Raw genomic sequence first — 24,329 nt, 5'->3', positions numbered from 1 at the left:
TGTCGTTGTTGTCGCTGTGGCCGAACAGCCCCTTTAAGCTCATATATACCAAACAGAATAGAAGGTCTTGGATGTGGTGTCATGTGATGCTGGTTGGATAAGCACGCGCAATGATACACATATGGTCATCATTAAAGAAGTACTGGCACTGGCTCTTGTGGGCCCTGCCAAAGACGATCCGATGTCAAAACCTCCTGAAACGCCACCCCAATCAAGCCGTTTACCATGCAGATTCAACCCTGTCCCACCATCACAAATCCACAATGTATATTGCTCCCAAGCCTGATAGCTATATTCATACAGGCACCAAAAAGGTATGCTCCCAATTAAAATCCTCCACGTATTATGTCGCATCCATGCTATCGTGAATCTGCTGGTTTTTCGTGTCATTGTCTGGCTCGAAGTCTCTTGTTGGTGCTTCACACTCAAACTCTACCACGTCTTAAAACGCGACCACTCGCAAACCGTCGTTGAGGGGTTTTCTCTCTCTCATCTTTGCTGTCCTTTTCGTCTTTGTCATCCATATCTCCATTCGTGTTTGTAGCGCTTCGATTTTCCTTGGTATAGGATGAGTCTCCGTCAGTATCAACTGATGTTCGGGCCGTACTAAGGCGTCGACTTGGGCGTCTTGCACTACCAGGAGTAGTGGCGGTAAGGGTCTTTGCCGTAATTGTTGGCGACTGAAGATTGGATTTCCGGGCTCCAGAAATGTCATTAATTGCTTTGCCGGTATCGCCATCAACAACAATGGTCTCTGATTGATCTTCGCTATTGTCATCCGGGCTTTGAGGAGCCTGTTTCATAGGGGTCTGCTCAGAATTTCCGTTCTCCTTTGCTGTGCCTACTGGAGAAGATTGCTTGCCGACCTCGGGTTGCTCTGTCCCAGTCATTTGAATGTCTGTGTCTGATCCCTGTGCCTGAGGAGCAACGTTCTTGGTGGTACCTGCATCATCTTGCTCATTCTTTAGTTGAACCGACGTTGCCTCGCCGGTGGCATTTGGGGCTACAGCTACGGGCAATGTAGGGGTCGCGGCACTAAGGGCTGGCACGGATGGTGCTGCAGGCTTCACTTCTGCGGAGGGCGATTTTGGTGGCTGTGGTCCAGCGGATGCTGTAGGTGCTGTTGCAGTGGTTGGTGCACTAGCTTGAGGAGCGTGATTGGATTGGACCGGTCCACCAGAGACTGCGGGCCGAGCAAGAATTGGAGCTTTGTTTTGGGCAGGAGATGATGAGCTCGATGCACCAAAGTCGCCTTGGAGTTTCTTCTGTTCTGGATCGAGTCTCGAAGGCGTCTGCATCTGGAGAGGGCGACCCATCCAGTCTGTCCGGTAGTCAGATCGCATTTGTGCTACAGGAGCAGAAGAAATTGGGCTCGCATTTGATGGAACTTTGGGCGGTATTGCGGATGGATTGGCCCGGATAGAGTTATCAGCCTTTGAGACGTCCTTCGAGGCTCCATTGGTAAATCCGGTCACAGGGCTGCGTTTGATTTCATCAGACAAGGTAGGACTGTCGCTCGTCGGTGTTGGACTTGGTCTATAACCTGCAGGTCTTGCTTGAGGGTCAACTCCATATGGGCCTGGAGTCCCGGTACGGCCGTATGGGCTAGCATTCAAAGCTTCCTTTGTTTTGACCTTGATTTTGTGGTTCTTTGGATCGGCTACCGTACCTGCAGAGCCTCTTCCATGCTCACGCTCGTAATCCTCGACCTCCTTCACGGGGACACCATATTTTTCCAAAGCTTTATCGAGACTACCGATAGTTCCTTTGGGTTGTTCGTGATTCTTTACGATATGGCATTGTAGGCCGTGAACGGTGCGCCAATCAATTCGAGAACAGCCATCATGGTTGCAACGGAGATACATCTCTGTGGCCGGGCCAACAGGATGCTCTTGCGTGCCTCCAACGCCATATGAAGTCCAAATGCCACGATTGATTGCGTCAACACGCTCACAGTGATGATGCCTATTGGCAAACGCTTCCGACATCTGATATGGATGAGTAGTAGACGGGGTCCGCTTGCTTGCGGTATTTGCAGCGAGTGTCGGGGTCGTTGAGGGTGTATTAGTATAAGAGTGGAATCGCGTGCTATCAATACCGTTGCTTCCGATAGGCTGACTTGGGGTCTTGTGATCTAAATCCTGTAAAGGTCTGGTCGGACCGGCATGAGCTGTTGGGGGTGTGGCAGCTGTGCGAGGATTGATTGAAGCAAAACCCGTATTTGTTGGTGCGTTGATGGAAGCAAAACCAGATGAGGTCGTAGCTGGAGGCGGTCTGGTGTCATAACTCGATGAGATCACACGTGGAGGAGGATTTGCAATGGAAGTTGAAGTGGCAGGAGAATGAGAGCTTGATGGAGGTCTGGAATGAGGGGAACCAGGATGTCCAAGAGGATTGAGAGACGACCGATCAGCCGCTGGTTGGGTAGAGTGATTCGGTCCATTGGCGGTTGTAGCTGGCGTGGTGGAACTAGACGTGGTGGAGTAGGACGCTGAGTGATAAGGCCTACTGTTGTATGAAGAGTTCATGTTGCGATAGAATGAATAAGACTGAGGTTCGCTGGTTGTGACAGGTGGCACGGTCCGTTGTTCGGCCGGGCGTGAGTGTGCTGGATTGACTGCATCTGGTTGACCTGGAGGTCCAACTTGATGTCGCTTGGGTGGTGGAGGTATCGTGGAGAGCCCTTGACCTGGAGGTGACATTGATGCAGATGCAATGCGAGCAGCTCCGGGTTGAGGTGACTCATCGGGTGGTAGCCCACGTTTCAGTCGCTTCAGTCGACGGCGAAGGTTCTATGGCTGGTCAGTGGTGCCTTGTCACAAACAACGGTTGGAGGATAGGTTTCTACTTACGCTTTCTTCATCCTCAAGCTCATGATCGAACTGAGTGAAAGCAGCATCCTCACGTTTACGACGAGCCTCGATTCTAGCGTCGCGGCGTCGCCGTGCCTCGGTGATGGCGGCAATTTTCTTGTCTTGGATTTCACGTTTTCGTCGGATTTTCTCGTCCTTTCGATTTCGTTTTGCTTTGAGGAGATCATACTTTTTGATGTTATGTTCCTCGACTCGAAGTAATTCATCCAGACGAGCGGAAACAGCGTCGGAAGATTCCAGAGCATGCTTTGATGGTGGAGGTGGCAATGGTACGGGAGCTGTCAATGGACTTGCAAACCTATACTCATCTCCACCTCCAACAGAGACATCGCTATCAGAGGACTCGGGGTCCATAGGGTCTCGATTTGAGTCTCGAGTCGAGTCACGATTTATGATTGGGCTGCGGTTTGCTGGTGGTGGAAATGCACGTATAGGTGTTGTGAAGGGAGTCTGCCATGTTGACCGAGGCCGCTAGCAAGGGATGGTTAGTGGTGAGCTCATGATGAAACAAAAACGAATTCGAGCCTGATTGAGGTAGACCAAGGGGGTAAGTGATACGAGTATTGTGTACAGATGGGAAAAGGGGGCCGAGAATTATTGGTGGCTAGTGGGGACCAAGGGAAAGTGTAGACCAGGGTGGTCAGGTGTGGTCCGAAGATAGACATCAGATGTGAGGTAAGCAGCCGAAGTTGTGGCGCAATGCAGTGGGAGGATGGCGAAGGAGTGATGGCGATAATCAAATTGAGAGCTTGTGACCAAGAGGCGGCCGAGGTCCGCTTGGTAGATAATCGGAAGGGACCAAAGGGGTAAGGTCGACATGTTCAGGTTGGGTGAATAGTGGTTTCTTCGTATGGGGATAGACAAGTGGTGATGAGATGGCCGCTATTGGTAAAAAAGTGGTAGGTAGGGTTTGTTGGTTTGGGTGCCCGGGGCGTGACTCGTGGAGGCCCCGAGAGAATAGGGTGGCGCCAAGATAAGTAAAGAGAAAGGTCGCCAATAGTGGATGCACAGTGCATCAGTGCGCCCACTGGTAGACCGGGATGCAATTCCAAGTCTTGGATTAGGTCGACCCGAAGAAACCCAGACAGAGCCCAAGAGAGCCTAAGATCGAAGCCACTGCATGAGCCCAACACGCGGTCAAGCGAAGATGGATTCTGGCCAGGGTTTATCCGTACAGGACGAGGGTATTGCGATCAGTATGCCCGCTCCGAGCCTGTTTTCCAACATACTGCGGACTCCGATGTATTGTGGGAGCTGGTGGCCATGGGAGGTTGGTTGAATTTTGGTGTTGACGAGCTTGCTGCATGATTGGCTTTTTTGAAGGTGGTCATGCATGAGTCGTAGTGGTAGTCGTAGTTATGGACCGGCAGGAAAAAGCAATTTCATGATCATGATGGTGAAAGAAAAGAGAGAGAAACTTACATCCAGACTCGTCAGCTCCTTGCGGAGGGCTTCATTCCGGGAGTACATCGCAGTGACTCCCTTGAATTATAAGGCGTGGCGCCTGGAGCGCGTGCAGGTGTGGTGGTGGTCGAAGATAGAGAATGGTTGCTGGTAGAGGAGGCAGGACCAAGGATACCGGAGTATCAAGGACAGGAATATCTAGGAGGGAGGGAGGACGGAGGACGGAAGGAGAAAGAGGGAGGGAGAAGGAAGGCGTTGGTTCAGGTTGGAGTTGGTGTTGACAAAGTCGAAAGGCAAAAGGGAGAGAATAATAGACCCGAAAAGCCACAAGCCAGTGGTCGATAGGGTTATGAATGTGTGTAATGGGTACGGATACACTCTAGATGAAAGAGGAAAAGTCAAAGTCAAATTTGCTGGAGGGAAGCGACTGCCTTGTCAAGCCGAAGCCTGAGCCTGAGAGATGAGAGATCAGAGATGTGCCAGTGGCACTGGACTGGCAGTGCAGTGAATTGAAAAATCAGCTTCAAAAGCCAAACGGTCAAATAGAAAGAGTGCCACGGGAGCTCGCTTGATTGTGGCACTCTTGGACGAGCCGATGGGGGAGGCTGCAGCAACCAATGGTGATAACCCGGTCGAGGGCCAATGCGAGCAATAGAACGAACCCAATGATGATCGCTATTTAGCGTTTGAATAGTGAAGGAAGGCAGAGATGTGCAGTCGCCGCCGGGGGTTAACCATAGCCGAGACCTCAGCTCAGGGCCTAGGGTCTAGGTTCTGGGTTCTAGGTATGGTTGGTATCAATATTCAATACCAGGACTAGAAGCAGGGAGGCAGTCAATCTCGGGCACTGCATTGAATGCATTCCCATGCCAATGCCACGTACGACGACTTAAATGACTCTGAAGCTGCAGTACCAAGTGAACGAAGACGAACCCCCTTCGCTAATGCTAATGCACTGCAGCGACTCGGTATATGACCTGCATAAAGTGCCTCTATATGGCATAATGGCACTTCCCTCTGTGACACGCAGCACCCAGGAGCAGTACCCATAAATGGAAGGTCGAAGGGTGGGTTCCCACCAAGGATGGAGATTAGGCTTGATTCATGTATAAAATACTCCTCAGACCCCTTGTTGCGGTGTTTCAGGCTGAGATGACGAAATGGATATGTGATGGTGGACGGTGAGTGCGGTCACTGGCAGTGCTCTCTCAAACCTGGCAAGGACCTGGAAAGCCACGAATACAACTTGAACTGCCGCGTACAATCATAGGTGTGCGTCACCGTCAGGAGTTGAACTCAAAATTAGATAATGGAGCATAGGACTCGTAGAGAGAAAGTCAAAGAATAGACTCGGAGTGCGTGGCAACTTCAGATTGATTTGCCCGTGGACTAAACTAGACCTCTTCAAGTTCACGTCCAGGCTTGAAACCGTGAGACCATGCCATGCCCATGACTAGATCTTGCCGACGTCGACTCTCCATCCAATTCCTCCGGGTGCCTCTAATATACCGAGTACGGAATAACAGACTGGATGAACCCCAACCCAGCACCAAGTCCATGCCCAAACCCACGGGTAAGACCTGGTGCATGCGTCCGTATCTTCCCTCCTCCTCTACGGCGTACTCGTCCTAGATCTGACTTTCTACCGAGAGATAACTCGCTCCACCCTTGATTTCTCCCTCAGCTCTCTTAACGCGGGGCCGCTCCGGCTAGCCTGTGTTAGACTACCACTGAGTAGGCTGACATGGGTCTCGTGATGGGCAATGGCCTGAGTTATGCTCTTTGATCGTCTGGTTTTTCGCCCTTTGGTGCATTCTAGTCTGTCACTTCTCGCTTGTTGATGCTTGGTACGAGGTATCCTCTCACGCTAGCAAGCATAACTTGTCCGTCGCTCCACTTTATTTTATCATGCTTCGGTCCTCCTCTTGATCAATGAGTCTTAACACTTCAAGATACCGTACAGAGTACGAGTACTCGGTACGGTTGTCTCATGCCTAGCGCCCAGATGTCTAGGCTCTGCCGGTCCGCTGGTCCCCTCACCCTTTTAGAGGAGATACTGGACGACACACCTTATCCGTATACCGAGTCCTCTCCAGATCCCAAAAACTTCTCATGCTCATGCCCCATGCCCATGCCCATGCCCATGCTCATGCCGACTCGTATTGCCTCGGTCCTGCCTATCTACCCCAAGCTTTAGCCTTTTCCTTGACAAACACAATTTCCCACAAACACGCACCTTGACTCTCATCCACTCTTTTATCCCGCAAGCTCGCATTCCACAGCCCTTTTTCTCAGATCCACGATCAAGCTATTTCATCCCACCCCTGTCTTCCACGCGATGGGCAGACTTAGTTTTTCCCTGTCCCTTGGCCCCCAGCTAGCACCGTAAAGGGTAATGCAACTTTCTTTGACGTGACGATTACACAATGCTTCCGACCCTGCCCACCCAACTAACAGATACACATTCTTCCATTCACCTTCATTGGTGTGGCAAAGATATGCCATTCGTCTCCATTAAATCTCTCTTGCGTCCGAATAGCAAGGCCATTCTCCGACCAAGTCGACTGATTGGCGTGGCATTCTACTCCACAAGCCACCAGCATCCAGTCGCATCCCTTTCACCTATTGATTACGGAGTTTTGCCTCTGGGCTTTGCTCTATGAGGCAGTCACTCGTTCCCTCTGGTCGCCTCTGTAACATACGCTGAAACTGAGCGGCACACTATTCCATCTCGGGTTTCGGATGACACATGGACTAATTTCGTTCCGTTATCTAGCAGCACTCATTGACTCTTGTGTCCATATGCCAACACTTTCCCCTACGGAATACCACTGGTGCTCATCGGTTGCTTCTCTAGTTCAGCCACAAGGATGCAGACAACACGAGACATGTCTACCTGGGTACCAAGTAGGCAGGACTCGCTTATTTTACGTCAACCGAATAAATGCCACGTATCTATGGTTTACGCAAGTGATATAAAACCATTTGATTCGGCCCCGAAACTGATCATGGTCAACCGTTGCTACCAATAATCATCCCCAATCTATGATGCTCAACTTTTTCTCATCCTGACACGGTGTTGCATTATCTGTCTCCACAGAGGGGCAAAGGCACCCAGAAGTACCTAGTACGAGTAGTTTATAGCGAGCACGATACACGGAGTATCTGTACTTCCTCTCCGATATCCGTACTTACCGCTCAGATGGTGTCAGCCTCCTTTTGTGGCACCCTGTACGAGGTACGGAGTACACGACTAGTGCACAGAGTACCACCGATCAAAAGATCAACAGAAAAGAGTTCCTCCGACCAGAAAAAGAAAACAATCATCCTCTCTCGATCCTGCGCATCCTATCGTAATCTTCGCGATAATACGTCGCATTCGGATGTTTCGCCAACACCAACTCAAACTTCCAACCGATGCCGTCCGCTTTATAAGAACAGTAATCGTGACTGCTGATCTAACTTCATCGACAAGGATATACGCAGGGGCTGCAGCTGGCGACCACCCTCGATCATTATAGCCCACATTTGGGGGAATAATTGGCCGAATCGAGTGAACTAGATCATGCTAGTTGAGCAAGAGCCAAGCAAATGCAACCTTACACGGGCTGCACATTGTTATTGTCATACTCTGTACCAGGCATCTTGGTGTGACTGTTGATTAATGTCATCCGAATGCCACCGGACCCTTGATTCGTCACACCGCGTCCACTGGTATTCCCATACTTGAAGCTGTTACGAAAAACATCGCCATCTCGTCGCAAAGTGTGTTTCGTAAATAATTTCCATTAGTCCAAGGCTATATCGACTAAGGACGCCTAGCTTACTCGGTACTTAGAGAGTCTGAGCCGTATTCGGCAGTCGCTTTGACCACCTATTGAGCTACCGAATACACTGTTCATCTTGCGCGGCATTTGCGACTGGAGTGGCAGCTTCTATATATCAGTCTTTCAAAATGGTTCATTCGGTGATATCCTCATTTGATTCTGCTAGAAATCAATAGTACCAAAACGAGAGGATCAACATGCAGCCTACGGTATGCATGAGATATGTATCATCCGAGATATCCTTCAGACCATTGGCAACCCCCACCTAGTTCCCTTATGATTATTTGCTTACTCCATGAAGCCCTTCCAGAAGTCGACCCACCCTCCGGAGTGCGATCTCATTGTGCCTTGTGGATAGATCAGTTGACTATAAACATCGATCATCTGCATCCAGATGCACCCCCAATTACCTCTTACAGACTACAGTAGCACTACTTGTGCATTATCCAGTCATCTCGGAAAACAAAACAACCGGATGGACCAATCTTGTATCTCTTCAAACGATCCTACGTCGGCCATGCCGAGGGTGAGACGTTGAGAGCAGGCAAAGTCAAAAGCCCATTGGCCGAGAGACGACCTAAATGGATATACCAATCCTACTGTAATGTTAGGCCAATCCATGGCTCTAAGCCATACTCATACCCAAGTTCGACCCCTTGTACTCGTCCGTGGTCTGTCCTTTGGATCACACTCAAGATCGGTATCGACAAATCTTGAGATCAGAAGACCCCAACTTGATGTTTCAAGCTGCGAAAATTTTCACCTCAATCAGGTCAAGTTACACGCACTTCATATCAGAGACTTGTGCACAACTCCTCCCACATCTGGTATACAAGCATGCCATCATGCACCGGGCTAGCCGGATATACGGTCAGCCACTGGTAAGCTGCACGGGGAATGTAACGATCCACAACGCTCTCAGTAAGCACCGGGTAGATATTTGCAACGAGTCGGAACAACAAGGAATGCGTTACCCCCAACGCATCAAGCTGTTCATGAATAGCTTTTGTCATCTACCTACTGATTGTGTCTGAATACTATCGAAAGGCGACCGAAAGGCTTTCAGACCCTGAGGCTCTGTTCGAAAGTACCCAGGTATCGAGATGCCCAAAAGGGCTAAGTGCTCAGACTATAGCGAACTCGAATATCTTACCATATCTGTCATAGCATTATCAGGGGCTGCTGACCCCGGAATGCCGAGTTGCGAGCTTGCGACGTCGTGTTTCACACATTGCGACTCGCACCTCGCAAGGATTAACTACTATCAAATTACGAAAGGGGTTTTATGGAGCGACGAAGAAACGGTGCGCCTAAGGCTAAAGTACGAGATCGGATGCCGATGCGATCAACGTGAAACTCACGCTCAAATTTCCGCCCTTTCTACAGCAGTATAGCATGGACCTCATCAGGCAAGTGCACTCCTTGTTCTCACATCATTGTCCAAATCAAGCATCTTGATGCTGTTTGCAGAATCATAAGATACGATACCCAAGATATTTGAAACTTGTAAGGCAGGTCCATCGTATCATCTGTTTTAGAAACACAGCACCACAATCCACATTCGCAGCTTCAACCCGCACCATCAAACATGGGTTTTAATTATCTTGATGACTATGAATCTGCGCACTTGCTAGTTCCGAGACAAGACCACCGAACCCACCGCAGCCAATGAGAAAGTCATGCACGGGGGCCAAAGGGCCTTGCATGCGGCGTATTCGCATTTCCCACCCCTTTAATTCCCCCCTTCGCCAGCCGTAGCCTTGAATACTCCATCGAGCATATCATATTATTCCATCACGGCCAACACCCCCTGGCTTAGGCAGCACGCGTCCTCCCGTACTCCGTAGAGAACGCCCCTTGAAAAATAAGTTTAAATAGAATACTGATTACTCTATCCATGCCAACCGACACATGACCTTCGAATCCGACCTTTTTGACCGTTGGATCACCGCGCACAACCACCGCGTTGTTCCACCACCGCCGCCGGCACCCCCAGCGATCACAAGAGTCTGCTAAATTAAGTAACCCCAAGTACGAGTACCTGCAAGCATCAATCCCATCTGATCGCCAAACCCGTCAGCCAGCGGATGTGTTGCGATGTGTTGCGATACGATGCAAAGTCGTTGTTGGCCACTGGCCCTCTGCCCATGGTTTTTCTTTGAATCCGGCCGTTTGATCGACGTTTCCTGAGACAGTAGTGAGTAGGAGTAGGAGCCTTGAAGTTCGGGTGGGCAGTGGGCACGCACCCTTTGCTCTCGAATCGTGTACGAGTATATATATATAGTGCGTTTCTGTGGACTTGAACGTACCGGATTTCCTTCAAGGTACCCAGGGTATCAAGGTATCAAGTGGTATGTATGACTATGTCCTAAGTATGTATGGGCATGACGCCTCCGGTATTGAAGGAAACGAGCTGTGGGACACCGGTCTTGGAATCAGCCTTGATGATACATACCTGACATTAGGTATCCGTACTGGACATGCCATTCTGGGACGGGCGGGGGGTGGCGATGCGATGGACTGTAGATGTGCATCCAGGGCACCGAGTGAGTGTGGCTTGACGTGTTCTGCGAGGCTGCCTAAGTTAGGCTGAAACTAACCAGAGCAAAGCAGTCTAGCACATGAATGAAAAGGAGTCAAGGATCTTTGTTTTGAAGAGAGGAGATTGATTCTTTGTTGTGGGGTTTTCGCTAGCTAGCTCTTTCTTCGATCGAGAATGTGTCGGTGGGTAGCAGTAGTATAAACACAAGACACCTTCTCTGACCTGAGAGGAGAGATATTCCTCATCGTACCTTTCCCATATCCGTGGAAGACAAGAAGGACCGCTATATCCGTCCCTTTTCATGGTAATTACATAGCTCCCCCAGGGTCTTTGTCCACGAAAGACTGACTGGGCCTGAGTTACACCTATCGCCCATCACCCGCCCCCTGAACCCCATGTCAACACCAAACTTTTGATTTCAAGGTAGTCCGACGAGTGCAAATCCCTGGCACTTCCCATTAAGTATCGCCCGACATGTAAACATAATAACAAGGACAAGGTAAGAAGGAGGAGAAAGGAAATATGTTCGTGGTGAAGTTGATTTTCGATTCATGGTTTTGAGCTTGTACTCCTAGCCAACGAGGACATTGCACATCGACCCTTCATGTGAAAGACATGATGGCGATGAAATGAGATCTCAGGAGGTATCTCATTCGACCTTCGTGATTCAGCAGGCACCTATAGTGACGTTGAAAAATTCGTGCCGTGGTGAGCGCCGCATATACATTGACGTTGCATGTCTGATCGGCCATACCGGAGGAGATGCAAGACGATGAAAGAAAATAAGTCGAGTACAGGTGGGATATCATTAAAATACAATGGTGCTCTTCTTCACACCGCCTGTCTTGTTGCAGCCTCAAGGCTTCTGCTCACCACCCTGTTGGGCACCGGCATCACCGCCGGGAGGAGGTGACTGTGAGGATTCCTCTCGAGCCTTGTGCATCTTATCGAAAAGGGTCAGAGCACTGGACTGTAGCTCATCAATCTTGGCCTTGAGCTCTTCCGCCGTGGCGGTACCTTCGCCAGATTGGTTCTTGGCAACATATTCGCGGAGAGTGGCAATCTTCTCCTTGATGTTGTCAGCTTCAGTCTTGTCAAGCTTGTCTTCGAACTCCTTGAGAGCCTTCTCAGTATCATTGAGAACACTGTCGGCACGGTTGGCAGCTTCAATAGCAGCCTTGCGTTCCTTATCTTGAGCACCATATTTCTCAGCATCGTCGACCATGTTCTGAATCTCGTTGTCAGATAGACCGGATCCTGAAGCAATGGTGATGGATTGATCCTTGTTGGTTGACTTGTCCTTGGCATGAACATGCACGATGGAATCAGCATCAATGTCGAAGGTAACCTCGACTTGAGGAACGCCACGGTGAGCAGGGGGAATTCCAACCAGCTGGAAGTTTCCGAGCAGCTTGTTGTCGCGAACAAGTTCACGCTCACCCTGGTAGACCTTGATCTCGACAGCAGTCTGGAAATCGGCAGCAGTGGAGAAAATTTGTGATTTCTTGGTGGGGATAGTAGTGTTTCGGTTGATCAATCGAGTGAAAACACCACCGAGGGTCTCAATACCTAGGGACAGAGGAGTAACATCGAGGAGTAAAACGTCCATAACTTCACCAGCAAGAACGGCACCCTGAATGGCAGCACCAATGGCGACAGCCTCATCGGGATTGACAGCCTTGGCAGGCTCACGGCCGAAGATGTTCTTGACAGAATCGGTAACCTTGGGCATACGGGTCATACCACCGACGAGGATGACTTCTTGAATTTCCTTGGCTTGGAGGTTTGCATCCTTGAGAGCCTTTCGAACAGGATCAATAGTTCTGGTGATCAAAGGATCAACAAGAGTTTCGAGCTGAGCACGTGTCATCTTGGAGTTGATGTGTTTAGGACCAGAGGCGTCAGCAGTGATGAAGGGCAGGTTGATATCGGTCTGCAGCGAGGAAGACAACTCAATCTTTGCCTTCTCAGCAGCTTCACGGATACGTTGGATGGCCATGCGGTCGTTGGACAGATCGATACCAGACTCCTTCTTGAATTGCTGAACAAGATGTCGGACAAGAGTGATATCGAAATCTTCACCACCCAAGTGAGTATCACCGTTGGTAGACTTGACCTCGAAGACACCCTTTTGGATTTCAAGGATGGAAATATCGAAAGTACCACCACCAAGATCATAGACAGCGATGATACGATCGGCTTCCTTCTCCAGACCATAGGCAAGCGCAGCTGCGGTAGGCTCGTTGACAACACGGAGGACGTTTAGGCCAGCAATTTGACCAGCGTCTTTGGTGGCTTGTCGCTGCATATCGTTGAAGTAGGCAGGGACAGTAACGACACCATTCTTGACAGGCTTGCCGAGATAGGCCTCAGCAGTTTCCTTCATCTTCTGCAGAACCATACCACCAATCTGAGATGGTGAGTATTTCTGGCCACGGGCTTCTAGCCAGGCGTCGCCATTTGTGTGTTGTACGATCTTGTATGGGACTTCCTTGATATCTCTTTGGCATTCAGGGTCGGAAAACTTGCGACCGATCAGACGTTTGGTTGCAAAGAGTGTATTTTCAGGATTGACGACAGCTTGACGCTTGGCGGACACACCGACCAGACGTTCGCCACCCTCGGTGAAGGCAACGACTGAAGGTGTTGTGCGAGTACCCTCGGAGTTCTCTATTATACGGGGCGTCTTGCCTTCCATGATGGCAACAGCCGAGTTTGTTGTTCCCAAGTCAATACCGATGACCTGGCCCTTGACCTTTTCGGTGCTTTCGGGCGCGTCGGTGGAGGCATATCTTGAGATTATTGAAGAGCGAGGAGCTCGAATCTGAGAGATGCGGGAGATGGGAGATGAGCGTGGAAGCTGTTCATGATTAGAAGATGCATTATGATGAGAATGGAATCGGAGAATAAAAACAGTGGTGACTTACAGCTCTGGATAACCGTGAGGCAATCATGATTGGAAAGTAGTGATGATACAACAAATACAAAGCAAGAAGAAGTAGATGGAGATTAAAGGAACTGCAACGAGGCGCAGAGGTTGATAGAGGGTGATGGTGTGAAGAGTGAAAGACTCAGGATGAGCTCAGGATGCAAATGTATACGTCGAGAGAAAAATCCTCAGTCGATCGCCTGCCGAAGATGGAATTGAAAAGGGAAAAGGGAGAAATAGGAAGCTTGTCCGAGGCTGTTACCGGGCACTAGCAACCCTTAGCGCTCTCCGCCGAGCCTATGAATTTCTGCAAGATTCCATCCTAGAGGAATTTACTCGGCAAAAGTCATGACTCCCGAATTTCACCAACACAGAATGCAGATGGTGCCAAGCGGGCACCATGACATTTGTCTTTTCAATCAGCACTGGTAATAATTCAGCCGGACACTGACCCCATTGAACATCGATACGAGCAGCCAACAACAGCCTCACTGCTGTGGCTTGCACACCCAATTGACGTCAAGCACCAGCACCCAGATCCCGCGGACCACTGACTCGGCTTTGCTGCTCAAGTACCTAACTGATAGCCATTGTTCGACAACAACAATCATCTTCAGAGCACCCTTCCAACCTGCTACTACTGGCTGATGACCTTCCCTGGCCACGCCTCTGCTGTGGGATCTCCATCCCCGACACTCCGAACCGCCTCACCTTGAAGTGGGACATGTGCCTCCATCGTTAAACCCTCACCTCTCCCCGACATGACCAAAACCGATCACGAAATCTCCTTCACTCCTACCCAAGGACTCGCCACTCATCATAAATTCTACCCTGCCAAGATCCCAGTCTCGCACCATCAATTGAGACACCACATAAGCACGCAGGAGGGAGACTTTATATACTACGTGTCCCACTATGACATCTGCGTCCTGGACTTTCAGACTCGGCAGAATTCCCTTCTAGCCACAGTTCCCTTCGAAGCAAGATGTCTGGCAGCCGACCTTGGGTGGGTGGGTGTCGGTGGAGAAATCAATGGAGATTGCGCCTTTGTTAAGATCGAGAAGGATGAACACGGGCATCCTAAATGCTTCGGCCATGACCTCGTGGTGGACTCACTGGGGGGAGAAATCGTGAACTCTATGAACATACATAATATTTTGGGCGGGGATCAGAATCCAGACGAACCCGTTGTACTGATCTCCAACAATGACAGGACTGTCAAGATTTACTCCTTGGCCCAACGTCAAATTCTTACCACATTACCCCATCCTGTTCCAATGAACTTTTCGGCCATGTCTCCCGATTCTACAATCCTTGCCGCAGTCGGAGATTCCGACATGGTATACTTCTATCAACGTCGTGTGGCTGAGATCTCTGACCCGGACAGCAAAATACCTGGAAGACATGTCAAGTACGATTGGGCCCTTCTTGCTTGTCCGACAATCCCAACCGGCGATGCTGTTTACGATGACTATAGTTTCGCTGTCACATTCTCACCCACTGGGCATTTGTGTGCCGCTTCAGCACAAGGGGGATCTATATCGGTCTTTGACATGCAGCAGCTCGATCATGACCCCGAGTCGTCCATAATATGCACATTCCGATCCTCCAGACCATCGCTGCTTGGTTGTGTAAGAGCCATGACGTTCTCACCCGCACCGTGGGATATATTGGCATGGGCTGAAGATCATGGTAGGATAGGGTTGGCGGACGTCAGAAGACATTTTATGAGGCGGCAGATACTGGAGCTTGATCGTCGGAAGGCCCAAATTGTGGATCTCGAAGACGGTACACCTGTGGCTTACCGTAGCCTCGGTGTAAAGGAACGATTGAAGCAGCAGCATGTTGCCAGGCTTCACGCGATACGGCGCAGATCCAGTAGAGATCAGGAACTCGATATCGGCTTGGAAGATTCACCTGCAGACTCTATGAGGCAACGTCATTCCCGTCAAGATCTACTCTCTTATCATCAAGGCTTGGATTTGGATGCTCGTGAACGATCAGTCGTTGAAGCCCTTGAGACAACGATGGATAACGTCGAGCAGACCAGTTCACGTCCCTTCAGTATCAGCTATACTCCATCTCCACGGTTGAGATCATCAATGCTTGCATCGGACTCCGGCAGAGCAGATTTTACCGCTCACATGTCCAACTCTAGCACGAGGTCAACAGGACCAGGACATCACCCTCCTCGGAGAAGACCTTCAGTCGTTTTATCCGCTTCCACTGCCAACGCCAATCTATACCTGAGTCCATCTGGTGGAAGAATGGCCAGAATCTCAGCATCTCCTGGACGAATGAGCGATGAAGACGATGCCCCTGTCGTATCCACCAATGATTTGACTGCATCCAGCTCAAGATCCGACGCCCGACCCCGGTCGTATATGGGTGCTGGTATACCACCATCGGATCCTTGGCACGTGATACAAGCCGCCATAGAATCTGCAAGAGAGCTTGACGACGGTAACCGAGCGAACCTCGCACAAGTGGCACGCATCGAAGTGGCCCTGGAGGACGAGCGGCGGCTAGCTGACCAACTTGAAGAACAGCTAGCCGAGGAGAGACGACTGGCCTCCATTCTTCGCCAACAGCTCGAATCCCAGGAGCGTCTCCTGGTCGAGAACTCTTCCGAGCTCGATCAACTTCGTGCTGCCACAGTAGATTCTTCGTTCGAAACAGCCCTACACCGCCAGTTGACTATCGAAGAGCATGAGGTCCAGCATAGAACACAGGAGTTGGTGGAAGAACGAAGACTTGGCACCGAAATTGTGAGTAGACTCGAAAGTGAGCGAGTCAGATTTATGACGGTAGAATCATCTCGACTGGAAAGCCCAAGAACTGGAGTTTCATCAGACGACCACTCTGCTTCTGCTCAGACCTCCACGCTACCAACCACGAATGTTCGATCTGGGCGGCTCCAAGAGGCCTCCTCTGCCTCCAACTTTGTTGCAGACTATTCTACGAGTCGAGGCCAGCGACGCGCTCGAATCGATGAGCTGCGGCAGCAGGTCCGTCGTGCCGATACACGCATTGCTCAAGCGACTTCTGACGGTCAAGTAGCTGACAATTCCAGACGTCGTGCGGGCGGTACAGACGACACAAGTGGCTCGAGGACTCGTAGAAATTACGTCGATCAGAGTCAATCCCGGAGGCTCAGTGGTAGTGCTGAGCCTGCACCTAGAGCATCTGGAACCACTCCACGGGCAGCAACACGTCGTCGTCCTTCAATCACCATGGATGATTATGTGCGTGTATCAAGAGATGCTCGAGCAGCTGTTGTTGGACAGGCGAATGAGCCTGCGACTCCCAATACTACTATCCCTCGCATTGTACCTGATGCAGACATGCGAACAGCCCGCTTGATGTTCATCTCCAGCAATGCCGGGAATCGAGGACTCGACAGCAATGGCAACTGGTTGCCTAATTCAACAATCCATCGCTTCCTTGCAGGTGGCTCGGCAATATCTGCGAACAACGCGGGATTCAGTACTTCCAATGACAATATTGCAATGGGTAGTGTCGATGTGATGAACGAGAGGGGACTGGGGACTGCAGGCATCGGCTTCAGTCCTGATGGTCGGTTCCTGTAAGTGTGACTTGAGCAAGTTTGCACTGCGATTCCCTGTACTTCAGTAAGAATACTTCAGAGAAAAAGGATGCTAACATTGGTGTTTCCAGCTATGCCGGTACGGAGACAGGCATTTTCGAATTCAACGTCAACCTTCGCGATCGGATGATGTTCCCTGCTTTCGAGATGCGGTAAAAACCGACATGTTTGGACCTTCGTCCTCTCGAAACCATGAGAAAACGAATGATACTCAAATCGATTCACATCCATGAGTCGCAACGACACGACACGAGATTAGGAGAATGAACGACATGGTAAAATAATGATATCATGGCGCGCGGGCAGGCGTGGGAACCATTGACTTCATTGTTGGTATTTTGGAGGAGCTCGCAAAAATTTAACAGAGCAACAGCGCATACCTGACACAAGCTCACACCAAAACAAGCTTATTCATATCCAGAGCACAGTTCAAAAGGGATTATGAGATGAAAAGGGTTTGCTGGGGGGTTCCTATTCAGTCCTTCATAATGTCAGGTTTCTAGGATGTACAGCATACTTTTATTCAGGAGTAACAAATGCCGCATTGCAATTGTGACTAAATTTGTGTTTGTGAAAGATGACGCCTAAAGGTCTTGGTGCTTCGACGACTTTTATGCCAAATCCCTGTATCCGGTCTAGATAGGTACCTGACCATCGAATACACCATCTCCCTTCACATTGGATGTCGAGTAGCAGGTCACAGCGGTGCTAATTTGCAGAGAAAGACAGATCGATGGGGCATGGGAAGTGTCGTGGAGCACGGCAATCGAAAATCGTTCTGAGAATGTCTGTGCCACCTGTACAATCTGCTGGAGAATTGATATACACATTTGTACTGGTAGTTACCTCTGACACGGAGTAATGGAGCCCATTACCCCGAATGAGTAAATTTCTGATTGTACAGCTCTTGCGAGAGCATTTCATAAACACACATATTCAGGAGCCCTAGACACGGCTTCTACGCCTCCAACAACAAAGTTCCCTTCTCAGCACGCAACTCCTCCAGACTCTTGACCTTGAGCTGCATGACGCGGAGCATGGTGTATTTATGCTTACTGTGGATGATGCGGCGGTGTCGATTCCTGCGCTTCTTCTTCTCCGTCTCCATCATCGGGCCGGTCTCCAGGCCCATGACGCGGAGGCGGAGCTCGAACAGTCGCTCGTCCAGGTAGTTGGGTTCGCCGGTGCGCTTGGTGTCGTAGGACTCTGTGTTGCTCATGCCCGCCTTGAGCGTGTATTCTCGCGAGCCGATGATGCTGGCTCGGTTGAGGCGTAGGATGTCTCCTGGCAGCACGTCTTTCATGTGGAAGGGTAGGCGCACCAGGTCGCCTTCCGTCAGTAGGTATGGGAAGCGATGGATGTGTGCGGTGATGTAGTGCGGTTTCTGGGCGCGAAGTTTGGGGAGGAGCTCCTGGAGGGATTTTGAGAGGACGAGGGGTCGTGAAAGGCTTTGGGTTGAGGTTTTGCTGATGTGTGCTCCCTCGCTGTCGCTGGTCGTGGACGGAGAAGATTCAGAGGTGGTCTGTAATAGTGTTGGGGGGAGACCTTCGCTGAAGGGTTTGAATTCGACTTGAGAGCCTGTCGCTTGCTGTCTCGTGGCTTGATGCAGCTTTGCGCGGAAAGGGAGGAGGAAGGTCGGTGGTTGAGATGTTGCTTTGGAGATGTTCAGAGCCGGCCGGACGACTGACTGGGCGGATACATGGTGCGACCTGGTCTGTGATCGGGGCTGTAGCTTTCTGAATCTTGTGGGATGTCAATGTTTGAGGTCCCAATGTGGAAAAGTACTACACTGACTGCTTCGTCGCCTGTGAAGGGCTCCTCGATGGCATCGAATCAAAGATGCACTTCACAACGCGGCCACAGATGCGGCACATCTTGCCGGCGCTATCGGGGTAGTACTGACGTGCAAGCCTACTGCAATGGATGCCGGATGAGCTGGAAAACTGATGGTAGTTCGTGGTGTAGACAGTCTCAGCAACTGCGCATGATGTTCGACATTGAAATCGACGACATTTACTGAAAGCACGGTCACGTGAGAATTCTTGGCAGATAGGACCGAACCTCAAAGTCAGACATGCTCTCTGTCATTTCAGTTTCTAAGATTTCTACAGCTTTCGTGTTCAACGTGAGGCATGTAAAGGCGAACCTTAAGTCCATGAACGCTCCCTTAGGTAGGCGTTGTGCCTAATTTAATTGAGATGTTCTCAAATTAGCCATTAACCAACCCGAATGACCAAAACGATGGCGACCTGGTACTCAATTACGCAGCTCGCAGATTGACCTGGTTATTTTCCACGCAGATTATCAAATATGTTCGACTTTTGGATGATAAATATCGTGGGCAGGTGCATGCCAAGGTCACCAGGAAGTAAATCAAATTAAGGAATCCAAGTCTGCCGGTTGATATCAAACGCTGCATACTGAGTAGCTGTATGGCATGCCCCAGAAGCTGAGGTGCATTTGTTGACTCAGCTCGCCTGTGTCTTACGGGCAGGCAATCGTGCATATGACGCGGTTTAGCGTCTAGAATACATGTCCCAATCTCGATGGGTTGTTCGAAAAAGGGCATCACAAAAGGTGAGCTGAAAACATGGGTTAGACGGTCAGTCGGTCCACGCGATGGCCGCCATGCGATCTATATCTGTAGGTAGGTAGGTACCATGCAATGCTGTTTCAAACATGGTACAGAGTAGTATGTGTGAAGTTTGTGGACCTTCCATAACCGGACCATCAAGATGAAATGCAGACCGGTTTCCTTGATATCAATTCGATGCACGCTGCCTACGAAGTCAGCCTTCCAATACTCGGTTGGGTCTGACGACAACAGGGATTGAGAAAGACTTCGCATTCCGTATGCCTCTTTCAGTACGGGAGGCCAAAGTCGAGGCTATCCTTGGCGCTTGCCGGTCGATACACAAGTCAGTGGCCTAGAAAGTAGTGAATCGGTGATCAATTGACTAGCTAAGCATGGTGGCCTGCTTGGTTCAAATCCGCATGTTCGGAGGACCAGTCGATATACAACGTTGTTGCATGCAGACGCCTCCAAAAATTCTGAAACAAGACGAAGAAAATCGACTTGGACAGCGGGTCAGAAGCTGGCAAAAGAGCGTGCTGTGGTTGACCGATGGCATGTGAAAGGGTTATCGGAAAAAAGACTCAGGGGCACGGCTTATGCATGGGTTACAGGCTGATTCAGGGAGGCTGAAGATAGAGATACCTACGAAGTCGGTAGATAAGCAGCTCGGCAGGGACAGTACACCTTATCTATCGTCCACTGCAATCTTATAGAGAGACCACCCAAAATTGAATGATGATGCAATGCCCCTAAGCATAATTTCCTTTGTGCAGGCACCAGGACACCAACGGAGGACAACGGCACGGGCGTGCAATTGCGGGTAACTTGATCTACATGCCAGAAACCTGAACCAGACGGTAGGTGCTCAGAGCTTGTGGGTGGAGGTTTAGAATCATCAGAGTTTTATACTGCGTGAATAGTGATGCGGTTTACTCGGGACGTAGCTGCTGAGATCCCACCAGATGCAGGCAATCGGGCGCCGAGAAGGCCTAAGGAGACCAACAAGGGGTGGCGTTCATGCCCATGATTGCCCAGTTCTGGGACGCTCCAACGTTGAGTGCCAGTTAAGACAAAAGCCTGGCAGGCACGACTCAAACAGGTGCCACAAGCCCACAGTTAACTGGGTCGGCGGTTCTTAACCGACGCTCGCCCCGATTAAAAATCCCATGCTTGCCTGTCGGCGGCTTTCACCAAATCCACCCTCAAGCCCAAGCCACCCACCCCTGCAGCGCTTCATCCAAACCCCACCCAACAATCCACATTGCCATTTCGTCAGTATTGCATCTTTTTATATTCATACTGCACCTGGGTTGCAGGCGGTCCGAGATGCCATGTTTTCTCCCATCATAGTCTCTCGCCTGCACCATGACCACCCCGGTGAAAGAACTCCCGCGGTTTGAATTCGACGCTCCCACCATACGCTCTTCTGACGAGGAGCAAACTGTGGTCGGGCAGCATGATCATCAGAACGGCAATGGTTCCGTCGATAGTCACGCATTAAAAGAGAGGCTGAACGTCGAGGCTCTGAAAGAAACCCCAACTCGTTATGACGATGATGCCTTGCGCTCTCCCTCGCACGATCGAGAGCAAGCAAATCGTCTCGCAGATGAAATTGCCATGCAAAAGGCCGAACGCCTGGTGACCTCTGTCTCCGAGATAGACGGACGAAACTCCACTACCCTGCAACGCTCAAGATCGAGAGCTCCCGAACCCATCGACGACTTTGATGCCGCCACAAACCCTCTGCACGAGCGGACTGCTGTATACAAACCTCCGGAGAATCCAACTACAAAAGTCGCCAAGTTCTTCAAGTACGTCCATGAGTCAAGTTGGCTCCTTCGATACTTCACATACATCGTCCCCGTCACCCTCATACTCCTCACACCCGTCCTCATCGGTGCCCTGACTGCCCCGGGGAAGAATGCAAACGTTGGAAGTGTCGAATTATTATGGTTCGGTGTCTGGCTGGAGATTATCTGGCTGACTCTATGGGCGGGTCGGATTTTGGCCAAATGTGTTCCCTGGCCTCTGGGTCTTGTCTCCAGTCTGTTCACCAACAATTCCAAGAAATGGCGCGATTTTGGCAAGCAACTTGAGGTTCCTTTGACCCTATTCCTCTGGTTCCTGGCCATCGAGGTTTCATTCCTTCCTATCATGAGCAATCGCCGCATCAATGGCCAAGTGGGTACCACTTCCTGGATGAGAACCATGAACAAAGTCATAATCGCCCTGTTTGTCGCAGCTTGTCTCAACCTGGGTGAAAAAATTATCATTCAACTCATTGCCATATCATTTCACCTGCGCACTTATGCCGACCGCATCGAATTAAACAAGTTCCAGATTGGGAGCTTGACCAAGCTCTACATCTTTTCAAAGGGCAAGATTCAAATGGCCGACCATGAGTTCAGGGAGAAAACCAGCAACCCTCCTTCTGGCGCACGCACTCCAGCTGCATATGTCGGCAAGGCAACTCAAGCGGTCAACAAGGCTGTGGCCAAAGTTGGTGATGTCGCTGGAGCCGTGGCCGGAGACTTTACTGGTCAAGAAGTTCAGAAGAGCGGTTCCCCTTCTCAGGTCATTTTAGAGCTCCTCAGATCGACAGCTGGATCACAAGTACTGGCCAGAAGACTATATCGAACCTTTGCATTAGAAGGCGAAACAACCGTGTCCTCCGAAGAACTCAAAGTGGCTTTCGACAACAACGATGAAGCCGAGGCCGCCTTCAGCATGTTCGACAAGGATATGAATGGCGACATTTCCATGGAAGAGCTCGAAGCTGTCTGTGTCGAAATTGGCCGCGAGAGAAAATCCATCACAGCATCCTTGAAAGACTTGGATTCCGTTGTCAGCAAACTGGACGATGTCCTCTCGTTTGTCGTATTCATCATCTTCGTCCTCGTCTTGATCTCGCTGCTTTCCACCTCTGCCGCCGGCGTGTTGACATCTGCCGGTTCTGCTGTCCTAGCCTTGTCCTGGCTCTTCTCCGCCACAGCACAAGAGTTCCTCCAATCAGTTGTCTTTGTCTTCGTGAAGCATCCTTTCGACGTTGGTGATCGGGTGTCAATTTATGGAAATACTGGAGCACAACTGAAAGGTGATGATTACTTTGTCAAAGAGATCGCACTCCTCTACACTGAATTCAAGAAGATGGAAGGTCACATTGTTCAGGCGCCTAACTCCTATCTCAACACTCTCTTCATTCTCAACATGCGCAGATCAGGGGGTTTGGCTGAAGCTGTGCCGATCGTTATTCGCTTCGGAACAACCATTGACCAAATTGATGCCATGAGAGGGTCGCTTCTTGAATTCGTTCGGGACCAAAAGCGTGAGTATCAGCCTAACATTCTGACAGAACTACGAGAGGTGACGGAAGCATACTCTTTGACTCTGAATGTCGTCTTCTTTTACAAGACCAATTGGCAGAACGAGTTGGTTCGTTTGACCAGACGTAATAAATTTATCTCTGCGTTGATGCTGGCGATGCAACAACATGGTATTGAGGGCCCACGTCGCAACAATGCAGGCTGGAGAGATGACATTCCTCTGCATCTCAACTACCCACCTGGAGCGTCTCCATCCCAAGACCCTCAATTGACTGATAACGGCATTAATGGTGCGCCTATGGGAGAACATGTTGGTACGTCTGGTGATGTGCCCCCTCGAGCAGGTCCTTCGATCCTTAGAAAGAAACCCAGCACTGGTCAAATTGGCCGAGCTCGTGCAGAATCCATCACATCCATGGCAAAACGTGTCGACTTCTCCTTGGGTATGAGGGATGTTGAAGCCATGGGCGACCCATACGAGGATAGATCACCATCACAAACACAATTCCGCAACGTCATCCGTGAGACCAACAGAATCGAGGAAGAACGTCGTGATAGTGAACAAGGACGAGAGTCGGCAGAAGTCGTTCGAGCATCAGGCCGCTCAAACTCTAGAAGAGATCGCTCTGGATCCGTATCCCATCAAACCGGGGGTGGCTTCATCCGCCGGTCGACCGAGCCATTTGGGCATCGTAATAGCGTTAGCAGCGTTGGAACGCACCGGAACAGATTCATGGGCTGGTCGCGTGGTAATCACAGTATGGACCGAGCACGAGATGTCGAGGAAGGCGAGCACCTCCATCACCATCATGGTGCAATCGATCCTCGAACAGGGCATGTGTCGAGCCAGGCGGTACGAATGGATTCAATCACTTCAACGATACCGGAAGTCCAGGGTGCCGCACTGGCCCCAGCGGCCTCACACAGCGAAGACTGGGAGTTGAGACGACTACAGGATTCAGCATCCTCCATCAGAAAAGTGCAGTGAACGATCTTGGTGGTTGTGCATACAAGGACCAAAAGCAGGGTTTATTCTTTATTAGTGTCTAACTATATTACGGAGCAGGAATCCGGAGTGGCTAGTGCAGCAACTTCCGGAATCAGGACTAGGATTGGAAAAATAGGTGTTCACACTTGGGCAGTGAAGTGGAATACGGTCCACAATCACAAGAGGCTCCAACTTTGCAGGCAAGGGTAAGCTTTGACATGACCACATACGAATGAAAAATGACCATAGAGAATAGATAGA

At 50.3% G+C, this 24,329-nt stretch overlaps 4 protein-coding genes across 4 annotated transcripts; 1 reads left to right on the top strand and 3 right to left on the bottom strand.

Annotated features, from left to right (window-relative positions):
- Nucleotides 1–425: 425 nt before the first annotated feature.
- LTR84_002635 (uncharacterized protein) lies at nucleotides 426–3,227 on the bottom strand (the record flags this gene model as incomplete). The annotated part of the gene is made up of 2 exons (XM_064846244.1): nucleotides 426–2,792; nucleotides 2,853–3,227. 2 exons carry the CDS (start codon nucleotides 3,225–3,227, stop codon nucleotides 426–428), a joined length of 2,742 nt encoding a protein of 913 aa, XP_064706469.1.
- Nucleotides 3,228–11,502: 8,275 nt separating this feature from the next.
- Nucleotides 11,503–13,600, bottom strand: LTR84_002634 (uncharacterized protein; the record flags this gene model as incomplete). The annotated part of the gene is made up of 2 exons (XM_064846243.1): nucleotides 11,503–13,506; nucleotides 13,574–13,600. The coding sequence occupies 2 exons, from the start codon at nucleotides 13,598–13,600 to the stop codon at nucleotides 11,503–11,505; spliced, it is 2,031 nt and encodes a 676-aa protein (XP_064706468.1).
- Nucleotides 13,601–18,140: 4,540 nt separating this feature from the next.
- Nucleotides 18,141–19,056, bottom strand: LTR84_002633 (uncharacterized protein; the record flags this gene model as incomplete). The annotated part of the gene is made up of 2 exons (XM_064846242.1): nucleotides 18,141–18,924; nucleotides 18,977–19,056. 2 exons carry the CDS (start codon nucleotides 19,054–19,056, stop codon nucleotides 18,141–18,143), a joined length of 864 nt encoding a protein of 287 aa, XP_064706467.1.
- A 2,066-nt stretch (nucleotides 19,057–21,122) lies between these two features.
- LTR84_002632 (uncharacterized protein) lies at nucleotides 21,123–24,068 on the top strand (the record flags this gene model as incomplete). Its single annotated transcript, XM_064846241.1, has 1 exon — nucleotides 21,123–24,068. One exon carries the CDS (start codon nucleotides 21,123–21,125, stop codon nucleotides 24,066–24,068), a length of 2,946 nt encoding a protein of 981 aa, XP_064706466.1.
- Nucleotides 24,069–24,329: the final 261 nt, after the last annotated feature.

The sequence above is a fragment of the Exophiala bonariae genome (assembly GCF_035927105.1).
Source record: "Exophiala bonariae strain CCFEE 5792 chromosome Unknown scaffold_13, whole genome shotgun sequence".
Classification (NCBI taxonomy): Eukaryota; Fungi; Ascomycota; class Eurotiomycetes; order Chaetothyriales; family Herpotrichiellaceae; genus Exophiala; species Exophiala bonariae.
Note: the sequence above shows the minus strand (reverse complement) of the source record. Positions and strands in the feature narration are given on the sequence as shown.